The sequence below is a fragment of the Xenia sp. Carnegie-2017 genome, unplaced genomic scaffold (assembly GCF_021976095.1).
Source record: "Xenia sp. Carnegie-2017 unplaced genomic scaffold, XeniaSp_v1 HiC_scaffold_24, whole genome shotgun sequence".
In the NCBI taxonomy this organism is placed as follows: domain Eukaryota; kingdom Metazoa; phylum Cnidaria; class Anthozoa; order Malacalcyonacea; family Xeniidae; genus Xenia; species Xenia sp. Carnegie-2017.
The window spans coordinates 9,493,688-9,505,745 of NW_025813487.1; the positions used below are offsets into that span (position 1 = coordinate 9,493,688).

The 12,058-nt window shown below is 34.4% G+C and overlaps 1 protein-coding gene across 8 annotated transcripts; it reads right to left on the reverse strand.

Moving 5' to 3' along the window:
• Positions 1 to 187: 187 nt before the first annotated feature.
• Positions 188 to 8,399, reverse strand: LOC124450315. Of its 8 annotated transcripts, none has more exons than XM_047000954.1 (6): positions 8,291 to 8,396; positions 5,381 to 6,258; positions 4,336 to 5,303; positions 3,995 to 4,077; positions 3,816 to 3,909; positions 188 to 2,571 (listed from the first exon to the last, which is right to left on the reverse strand). In XM_047000954.1, exon 6 carries the CDS (start codon positions 2,561 to 2,563, stop codon positions 1,280 to 1,282), a length of 1,284 nt encoding a protein of 427 aa, XP_046856910.1. In that variant the 5' UTR covers positions 2,564 to 2,571; positions 3,816 to 3,909; positions 3,995 to 4,077; positions 4,336 to 5,303; positions 5,381 to 6,258; positions 8,291 to 8,396; the 3' UTR covers positions 188 to 1,279. The 8 variants fall into 8 exon arrangements, with proteins under 8 accessions (XP_046856910.1, XP_046856912.1, XP_046856911.1 ...); XM_047000956.1 differs by having other exon boundaries at positions 3,995 to 5,303; positions 5,381 to 5,469; positions 5,993 to 6,258; positions 8,291 to 8,392; XM_047000955.1 differs by having other exon boundaries at positions 3,995 to 5,303; positions 5,381 to 5,454; positions 5,993 to 6,258; positions 8,291 to 8,391.
• Positions 8,400 to 12,058: the final 3,659 nt, after the last annotated feature.

Consider the following 12,058-nt stretch of genomic DNA (forward strand, 5'->3'; position numbering starts at 1 on the left):
TACCTGGTGTTTATATTGATTAGTTGGAAGAATGTTCATGGTTTTTGAAGCCTGCACATGTATACTTAATACCTCTGACTGCGAATACCTTGAGGCACAGTTCATTCCTGTCAATAGAAGACTTGTGTCGATATGGAAAGAAAATAAGTTAAATGGATATCTCCCCTAAAATAACATAGACAATCTGTACTGGTTTTCTGTTTATAATCTGAGATTATACTTAATGTTAGAACAGTTAATTACACAACTATACAGAAATTTATGTTTATTCACATAACTAAGAAGACAACATACATATGTTTCTCAATTAATGCTTTAATGCAATCAATTAGGTGTTGACCTAAGTCAACATACTTAAGTAGGTAAGTATTTACCATAGATTTACGTGTTCATGACGTTCTAATTTACACTATTCTGTAATAATGCAACAGTAATGCTTATGGTAACATTTTATAAAGACGACAGTTACTAAAGGGCAGAGGCTATACATGCCATGTCAAGTATCAATAGTCAAAGTTCTGAAATCGTTGACATCAAATCGAGCTCTTCGTATCTTTCACTGAAAGAAAAGTAGAACCAATTTTCAGGGTCATTATCATTATGCATCGTATCTTCTTCTGTGTTGTCAACGAAATGGCTGACGACGAGCTGCAATGATTGAAAATCCATTCGATCAAAGATTGAACTTATCTCTTCATCCGAAAACATGTCTTCTTCTCTGTTGTTAACGAGAAGGCTATCGTCGAGCTGCATAGCTTCAGAATGTGGTTCTCCTTGATGGTACGGTTCGAACTCACTTGTCTGGTTGGATAACTCCCGTCACCAGTTTGTTCAAGAGAACTGAAAACATTGCGTTGATTAGGTTCCCCAACAAATACACTGATATTTTGTGTCATTTTAGCGACATTTATTTCTTGATCCACTGGATTCACTTCAAAGGAACAAATTTCTGTACAGAATACATTTCGATCAAAGATTAAACTTATCTCTTCATCCGGAAACAGGTCTTCTTCTCTGTTGTTAACGAGAAGGCTATCGTCCAGCTGCATAGCTTCAAAATCTGGTTCTCCTTGATGGTACGGTTCGATCTCACTTGTCTGGTTGCGATAACTCCCGTCACCAGTTTGTTCAATCGAACTGAAAACATTGCGTTGACTACGTTCACCAACAAATACACTGATATTTTGTGTCATTTTAGCGACATTTATTTCTTGATCCACTGGATTCACGCCAAAGGAACAATTTTCTGTACCAAATACATTTCCATCAAAGATTGAACTTATCTCTTCATCCGGAAACAGGTTTCCTTCTCTCTTTTAACGACAAGGCTATCGTCCAGCTGCATAGCTTGAAAATCTGGTTCTCCTTGATGGTACGGTTCGATCTCACTTGTCTGGTTGCGATAACTCCCGTCACCAGTTTGTTCAATCGAACTGAAAACATTGCGTTGACTACGTTCACCAACAAATACACTGATATTTTGTGTCGTTTTAGCGACATTTATTTCTTGATCCACTGGATTCACTTCAAAGGAACAACTTTCTGTACCAAATACATTTCGATCAAAGATTGAACTTATCTCTTCATCCGGAAACAGGTCTTCTTCTCTGTTGTTAACGAGAAGGCTATCGTCCAGCTGCATAGCTTGAAAATCTTGTTCTCCTTGATGGTACGGTTTGATCTCACTTGTCTGGTTGCGATAACTCCGGTCACAAGTTTGTTCAAGCGAACTGAAAACATTGCGTTGACTACGTTCACCAACAAATACACTGATATTTTGTGTCGTTTTAGCGACATTTATTTCTTGATCCACTGGATTCACTTCAAAGGAACAATTTTCTGTACCAAATACATTTCGATCAAAGATTGAACTTATCTCTTCATCCGGAAACAGGTCTTCTTCTCTCTTTCTAACGAGAAGGCTATCGCCGACCTGCGTAGCTTCATAATCTGTTTCTCCTTGATGGTACGGTTTGATCTCACTTGTCTGGTTGCGATAACTCCGGTCATAAGTTTGTTCAAGCGAACTGAAAACATTGCGTTGACTACGTTCACCAACAAATACACTGATATTTTGTGTCGTTTTAGCGACATTTATTTCTTGATCCACTGGATTCACTTCAAAGGAACAATTTTCTGTACCAAATACATTTCGATCAAAGATTGAACTTATCTCTTCATCCGGAAACAGGTCTTCTTCTCTGTTGTTAACGAGAAGGCTATCGTCCAGCTGCATAGCTTGAAAATCTGGTTCTCCTTGATGGTACGGTTCGATTTCACTTGTCTGGTTGCGATAACTCCCGTCACCAGTTTGTTCAAACGAACTGAAAACATTGCGTTGACTACGTTCACCAACAAATACACTGATATTTTGTGTCGTTTTAGCGACATTTATTTCTTGATCCACTGGATTCACTTCAAAGGAACAATTTTCTGTACCGAATACATTTCGATCAAAGATTGAACTTATCTCTTTATCCGGAAACAGGTCTTCTTCTCTGTTGTTAACCAGAATGACAACCTTCTCGAGGGGAACCTCCTCTTGATGAGTGTAATCGCTCATGACTAACTCTATAAAGAATCAGATGTCAAACAATTTCATGAATTTGCAACAAGACACTCAACATTTTAAAAAATTTATAGCCTACTGCTCTCCATGATATTTTTTTAAATTGATTACAGAGTCACAAAATTCGTTCTTAAGATAATATCATTTTCAGATCTTAACATGAAAGAGATTTTATTAGACCTCATAAATGACCTCATAAAAACATGAATGACGTCATGACATACATGTTTTGTTAAATATTATGTGTTCACATTGCTCGTGAAGATAATTCGTGCACGAAGTTTCAACTTATGGAAACTGTTCTTTCTATTATTCTGGATGACAAACAGTAACTAAAAAAGATTCATCATTGACAATTCATAAAAATCAAACTCTTGAATCGCGTGTATTTTTACATCATGTCGTATGATTTCTGCATGACCGAAATTAGAAAATGTTTGTCATCGATTGATTCCCACAGTATAACAAAAATCGAAAGATCGCAGTGATCTTCCCACCAAAATTTTCAAAACTAAAGAGAATTGGGGTATCAAAAGTCAACATGTATTTTCGCTGATGTTTTGCTCATAAAGTAAGCGTCGAAATATAAGCAACTGACAAAGACAATGGCGGAGACTTCTGTTGCAAAGAATTAGTCTTAGTCAGAGTGTTAGTATTACTGATATCAGCAAAACAACGCACTACAAGCTAACACATAGAACATGAAGGTATAAGAATGTCGTAAACTACATATATACCATAATATCAATAATACGTTTGATTTTATAGCTCAAATGCTCATGGTCAAATACTGAGGAGCTTGGTGATCTAAATCTAACTGTTTCAATTGCGGCCTTACGCTGCACTTCTCATATAAAACTGACTTTAAAGATGAATATCTTCCTATTTAATAGAAATGGTGATTTATATATTTAAAGTTGGTCAAATTAGTTGGTCGTATTGTAGAAAATCAAGGTCAATTGCTGTCGATTTAAGGTAGCAACAAACAAAATATTTAGCCCAAAATCATCAGCGAAATAGATGAGTTTCCATGTAAAAGAATTTTACGAATTATAATATGTTAACCTCCATATTTGTTTGTGACGGCATTAAACCATTAGGAATACATCATAGCGAATGTTTGCGGAAATAACATTTAAAATTTATAGTTTGCGACAAATATGCATTTGAATTTATGAGTTCGATTCGATATGTTTTAAGTCACTGAAATCCAAGCAGTCTTCTACAGTTATTAAACAAGATTTACCTTTTGTTGAAAATATTAAGCACGACCTTCTCGACCACAATCTGTAACAATATATTGACGTCTATCCACGGAAATAATGTGCGCAACTTATGATCTATATGTGACAAAGAGAAATTCGACGTTGAGAGTTTAATTTCATGTTCATTCAGATAGCTAATACTAATTAAAACGAGATTTACCTTGTTTTCGAATTCCTGTGTTTCGCACTATCTTCTCAAAATTGCTGCTTGACGTCTTCCTCACCATAAGTGATAAGCAGCAACTGAATGACGAACAAACAATAAAATTCCTTGTATTTTGTAAACCAATAAATTTATTAGAAAATGAAAGTATTGATCACGTGAAAAATGTCGTATGATCTCTGCGTGACTAGAAATAATAAAAGATTAAATTTCATATCCGTAGAATCGTAGTGTTTCTACCAATAATTGAATTAAATTTGTTAAATTCGACAGACAAATGTCTTATTTTATCAGATGTAACATCACAAGGAAAGATGTCAATACAAAGTAAGACTTACCACGGTACAAGCAATTTTCTCATTCAGCGGTGATTCCCCAGTTAATACTTGGGAATTCCCATTCACCTTTTTTAGTAATATAAAGGAACACTGCTAAGAGAACATTGTCTGAGAATTTCAGACTGCTTAACTCGATGACGTCAACCAACGAATAATGTTACTGATTTATACACTGTGAAACTGATTATACCACTTTACGTGACCCAAATCTTTACAAGGCATTTGGCAAGTTATTATAAGTCTAGCACTTTGTTTGTCTATCTGGTATGCATTTATAATTTGTAAAAATAAACTTTTGGAGGAACTTTCTTTGTACCTGGTGTTTATATTGATTAGTTGGAAGAATGTTCATGGTTTTTGAAGCCTGCACATGTATACTTAATACCTCTGACTGCGAATACCTTGAGGCACAGTTCATTCCTTTCGATAGACGACTTGTGTTGACTTGGAAAGAAAATAAGTTAAATGGATATCTCCCCTAAAATAACATCGACAATTTGCACTGGTTTTCTGTTTATAATCTGAGATTATATTTAATGTTAGAACAGTTAATTACATAACTATTCAGAAATTTATGCTTATTTCCATAACTAAGCAGACAACATATTTAGGTTTCTCAATTAATGCTTTAATGCAATGTATTAGGTGTTGACCAAAGTCAACATACGTAAGCATTTACCATAGTTTGCGATAATTGCCGTCACCAGTTTGTTCAAGGAAACTGAAAACATTGCGTAGATTATGTTCACCAACAAATACACTGATACTTTGTGTCGTTTTAGAGACATTTATTTCTTCATCCACTGGATCCACTTCAAAGAAACAATTTTCTGTACCGAATACATTTCGATCAAAGATTGAACCTATCTCTTCATCCGGAAACATGTCTTCTTCTCTGTCGTTAACGAGAATAGGAACCTTCTCGAGGGGAACCTCCTCTTGATCAATGTAATCGCTTATGACTAACTCTATAAAGAATCAGATGTCAAACTTTTTCATGATTTTGCAACAAGGCACTCAACACTTTTAAAAATTTATAGCCTACTTCTCTCCATGATAATTTTTTCCATTGATTACAGAGTCACAAAACTCGTTCTTAAGATAACATCATTTTCAGATCTTAACATGAAAGAGCTTTATTAAAAAGAAATGTTCGATGAAAATTTTAGGCATGTAATTTTTGTCCATAAATTTACACTAGACGCAGTTCTCTCACGCAGTTTTGAGATAAGCACCAATTAGTAAAATCGACATTTTGTGAATTTAAAACGAATAAATGTCGAATTCGACACATTAAATATGAATCAGCACATCGGACAATCGACAATCAAAGTCAATTCTTGCTTTCTATATAGAAAAGCAAAACGAACATTTTTGACAAACGTCATCAATAATATGGATGAGGTAAACCCCTCGGTAAACTATAAAATAATCATTTATTGAATAATAAATTTGCTATGAACACACACACCACAATATACAGTTAATAAAATTCAACCAAAATCGATGTAAAATGTCCATGGAAATATCGGTTCAATAATTTATTATCAGCGAGAACTAAGAATTCGAAGCCGCGAGTTTAATCCAATGTTTTTAAGTTGACACATTGCCATCAAGTGCTTGTTAATGACTAAACTTTTTTGTGAATAAAACTTACCAGTTGGAGAACCAAGAACGCGAGATTCGATATTAAAGTAAGTATCTTTAAATAGACGAAGGACTAGAGATGTTGCAGACAAAGTACGTTATGATTATTTGCCAACTATTTATGACATAGGAAAGACTAGCATGAGCCAATAGGAAGCAAGGATTCCTTCATGATTTGAGAATGACGTTCACGTGAAAGGATGTGCTAACAAATCGTGAGTCGTGGGCCGTGGGTTGAATATCGTAGTTCGGATTTGGAGGTTAAGTGTCGTATGCCTGAAGAATTTAGATATTATAAAAGCTTACCGAAAGTTAATTAATACATATTTTTCCTACCCGTTCTATATAATCTATTTTCAAAATATGCGTAATATGTACAGGAGTAGAAAGTACTTTACATACTATTGAACAATAAATATTTATTTATCAATCTGTTCTATTATATATTGTGCTGCAGGAAGAACATTGAATTTCTGTCCGAAGAAAATCGTTAAAAGGACAAGACATAGAGCACATAGAGCAAGCTGTACGCTCTTCCTACGACATAATATTCTTTTAGGTTTTTAGTTTTTTACAACATGAAAATTTATCTGCGCAGTTCTCAAGACCCACGACATTCGAAATCAGCACACGACATTTATTCCACTACCCACGACTATTGGCACATACGTGAAGTAAAAATCCAAAGAGAACGAAGTCCACATGTAATCTCTGCGTGAGTCGGATGTAATTAAAAACTTCTATTCACAGCAGTAACGCTACGTATTTGTCCAAATGACATAATGTTAAATTCGATAAATAAAGTTTTAGATGAATCTGTTATTTACTTAAATCTTCATCAATTGAATTTCAAGCAGTTAAATCGTTCAGTAGAGACTAGCCTACTAGAAGGTGTCACAAAAAACTACTCATCTTTGAAATTAGCCGACATTTAGATTTTGTATAATTCATCAATAATTGATGGTAAAAAATTGCTTAAAGTGGCTTGTAAGTGAAAAATTATCGCTTTCAAGGCGTCATCGATTTAGGTGATTTCCCTATCCATTGAGCAAACGTTCCAGAAGATTTTAGAGTATTGCACCATCGTTCAAACCAGTAGCAGATTGAGGAAAGGTTGAAAAACACAATAACATTTTTGGATACAAAAACTGGATACAAAATGCAATGTAAATTCCTAGAATAAAGTATGTTAAAGTACTACTCTAAAAATGAGCCTTTGAAGTCAGTAATTCACGTCATTGTAATTTGACCAGAATGATGATGATGACGTTGGAGATTATGAATTACAGAATGTTGCGTTTGCAAAACTTTGCGTTATGACGTAAATGAAAATTACGTCATTTTTATTGACGTAATGCATATTAAATTGAAGGAAAATAACCATTGTCATGTTTCGAAACTACTTATTTACATGAACATGTAATATACGTAAGTTTACTAAATGCTCTATATTAAAGTGCAGTCCTTTCATTAAAAACTTAAGAAGAAATTTTGATGGATTTTTTGTCAATGCAAAGGTAACAAAATCAGTGCAATTTAATGGAAATCAACATCATTAAATCACGTTCGTGCTCCAAATCAGTTAACCACGCTAAAGTCCCAAAAAGGAAAATCTTGTTCAATTGTGCCTCAGTGAAGAGAGTGGTACCACACACAAGATGAATATTTTTGACATCGAACCAAAATAACGTCATTAATCCATAAATGACTTCATAAAAACATGAATGACGTCATGACATACATGTTTTGTCAAATATTATGTATTCACATTGCTATTGAAGATATTTCATGCACGAAGTTTCAACTTATGGAAACTGTCCTTTCTATTATTATGAATGACAACCAATAACTAAAAAAGATTCATCATTGACAATTCATAAAAATCAAACTCTTGAATCGCGTGTATTTTTACATCATGTCGTATGATTTCTGCATGACCGAAATTAGAAAATATTTGTTATCGATGGATTCCCACAGTATAACGAAAATCGAAAAATCGCAGTGATCTTCCCACCAATATTATCAAAACTAAAGACAATTTGGGTATCAAAAGTTAACATGTATTTTCGCTGATGTTTTGCTCATAAAGTAAGCGTCAAAATATAAGCAACTGACAAAGACAATGGCGAAGACTTCTGTTGCAAAGAATTAGTCTTAGTCAAAGTGTTAGTATTACTGATATCAGCAAAACAACGCGCTACAAGCTAACACATAGAACATAAAGGTATAAGAATGTCGTAAACTACATATATACCATAATATCAGTAATACGTTTTATTTTATGGCTCAAGTGCACATAGTCACATACCGAGGAGCGAGATATACCTTTCTTTCGAATTCCTGTGTTTCGCACTATCTTCTCAAAATTGCTGCTTGACGTCTTCCTCGCCATAAGTGATAAGCAGCAACTGAATGACGAACAAACAATAAATTCCTTGTATTTGGTAAACCAATAAATTTATTAGAAAATGAAAGTATTGATCACGTGAAAAATGTCATATGATCTCTGCGTGACTAGAAATAATAAAGATTAAATTTCATATCCGTAGAGTCGTTGTGTTTCTACCAATAAATGAATTGAATTTGTTAAATTCGACAGACAAATGTCTTATTTTATCAGATGTAACATCACAAGGAAAGATGTCAATACAAAGTAAGACTTACCACGGTACAAGCAATTTTCTCATTCAACGGTGATTCCCCAATTAATACTTGGGAATTCCCATTCACCTTTTAGTAATATAAAGGAGCACTGCTAAGAGAACATTGTCTGAGAAACTTCAGACTGCTTAACACGACAACGTCAACCAACGAATAATGTTACTGAATAATGAGTAAAACTGATTGTACCACTTTACGTGACCCCAATCTATACAAGGCATTTGGCAAGTTATTATAAGTCTAGCACTTTGTTTGTCTATTTGGTATGCAATTATAATTTGTAAAAAAAAACTTTTGGAGGAACTTTCTTTTTACCTGGTGTTTATATTGATTAGTTGGAAAAATGTTCATTGTTTTTGAAGCCTGCATATGTATACTTAATACCTATGACTGCGAATACCTCGAGGCACAGTTCATTCCTGTCAATAGAAGACTTGTGTCGACTTGGAAAGAAAATAAGTTAAATGGATATCTCCCCCCCCCCTAAAATAACATCGACAATTTGCACTGGTTTTCTGTTTATAATCTGAGATTATATTTAATGTTAGAACAGTTAATTACATAACTATTCAGAAATTTATGCTTATTTACATAACTAAGCAGACAACATATTTAGGTTTCTCAATTAATGCTTTAATGCAATGTATTAGGTGTTGACCAAAGTCAACATACGTAAGCATTTACCATAGTTTGCGATAATTGCCGTCACCAGTTTGTTCAAGGAAACTGAAAACATTGCGTAGATTATGTTCACCAACAAATACACTGATACTTTGTGTCGTTTTAGGGACATTTATTTCTTGATCCACTGGATTCACTTCAAAGGAACAATTTTCTGTACCGAATACATTTCGATCAAAGATTGAACATATCTCTTCATCCGGAAACATGTCTTCTTCTCTGTTGTTAACGAGAAGGCTATCGTCCAGCTGCATAGCTTGAAAATCTGGTTCACCTTGATGGTACGGTTCGATCTCACTTGTCTGGTTGCGATAACTCCCGTCACCAGTTTGTTCAAGCGAACAGAAAACATTGCGTTGATTAGGTTCACCAACAAATACACTGATATTTTGTGTCGTTTTAGGGACATTTATTTCTTGATCCACTGGATCCACTTCAAAGGAACAAATTTCTGTACCGAATACATTTCGATCAAAGATTAAACTTATTTCTTCATCCGGAAACAGGTCTTCTTCTCTGTTTTTAACGAGAAGGCTATCGTCGAGCTGCATAGCTTCAAAATCTGGTTCTCCTTGATGGTAAGGTTTGATCTCACTTGTCTGGTTGCGATAACTCCCGTCACCAGTTTGTTCAAGCGAACTGAAAACATTCCGTTGATTAGGTTCACCAACAAATACACTGATACTTTGTGTCGTTTTAGGGACATTTATTTCTTGATCCACTGGATTCACTTCAAAGGAACAATTTTCTGTACCGAATACATTTCGATCAAAGATTGAACATATCTCTTCATCCGGAAACATGTCTTCTTCTCTGTTGTTAACGAGAATGGGAACCTTCTCGAGGGAACCTCCTCTTGATCAATGTAATCGCTCATGACTAACTCTATAAAGAATCAGATGTCAAACTTTTTCATGATTTTGCAACAAGGCACTCAACACTTATAAAAATTAATAGCCTATTGCTCTCCATGATAATTTTTTCTATTGATTACAGAGTCACAAAACTCGTTCTTAAGATAACATCATTTTCAGATCTTAACATGAAAGAGCTTTTATTAAAAAGAAATGTTCGATGAACATTTTAGGCATGTAATTTTTGTCCATAAATTTACACTAGACGCAGTTCTCTCACGCAGTTTTGAAATAAACACCAATTAGTAAAATCGACTTTCTTGTGAATTTAAAAAGAAATAAAAGTCGAATTCGATACGTTAAATATAAATCAGCACATCGGACAATCGACAATCAAAGTCAATTCTTGCTTTCTATATAGAAAAGCAAAACGAACATTTTTGACAAACGTCATCAATAATATGGATGAGGTAAACCCCTCGGTAAACTATAAAATAATCATTTATTGAACAATAAATTTGCTATGAACACACACCACAATATACAGTTAATAAAATTCAACCAAAATCGATGTAAAATGTCCATGGAAATATCGGTACAATCATTTATTATCAGCGAGAACTAGGAATTCGAGGCCGCGAGTTTAATCCAATGTTTTTAAGTTGACACATTGGCATCAAGTGCTTGTTAGTGACTAAACTTTATTGTGAATAAAACTTACCAGTTGGAGAACCAAGAACGCGAGATTCGATATTAAAGTAAGTATCTTTAAATGGACGAAGGACCAGAGATGTTGCAGACAAAGCACTTTATGATTATTTGCCAACTATTTATGACATAGGAAAGACTAGCATGAGCCAATAGGAAGCAAGGATTCCTTCATGATTTGAAAATGGCGTTCACGTGAAAGGATGTGCTAACAAATCGTGAGTCGTGGGCCGTGGGTTGAATATCGTAGTTCGGATTTGGAGGTTAAGTGTCGCATGCCTTAAGAAAACTATTTACACAAATTTAGATATAAAAACATACCGAAAGTTAACTAATACAGATTTTTCCTACCCGTTCTATATAATCTATTTTCAAAATATGCGTAATATGTACAGGAGTAGAAAGTACTTTACATACTATTCAACAATAAATATTTACTTATCAATCTGTTCTATTATATATTGTGCTGCAGGAAGAACATTGAATTTCTGTCCGAAGGAAATCGTTAAAAGGACAAGACATAGAGCACATAGAGCAAGCTGCACGCTCTTCCTACGAAATAATATTCTTTTAGGTTTTTAGTTTTTTACAACATGAAAATTTATCTGCGCAGTTCTCAAGACCCACGACATTCGAAATCAGCACACGACATTTATTCCTCTACCCACGACTATTGGCACATACGTGAAGTAAAAATCCAAAGAGAACGAAGTCCACATGTAATCTCTGCGTGAGTCGGAAGTAATTAAAAACTTCTATTCACAGCAGTAACGTATTTGTCCAAATGACAAATACGTTAAATTCGATAAATAAAGTTCTCGATGAATCTGTTGTTTACTTAAATCTTCATCGATTGAATTTCAAGCAGTTAAATCGTTCAGTAGAAACTAGCCTACTAGAAGGTGTCACAAAAAACTACTCATCTTTGAAATTAGCCGACATTTAGATTTTGTGTAATTCATCAATAATTGATGGTAAAAAATTGCTTAAAGTGACTTGTAAGTGAGATATTATCGCTTTCAAGGCGTCATCGATTTAGGTGATTTCCCTATCCATTGAGCAAACGTTCTGTTTCTACAAGGCGCTAACATTACATTAATCGTCTCCTGATATAGTCCAATCCTTGTTAATTTTTCCCTGATACTAGGCAAACCAGAAAGCGTAGCGATTTG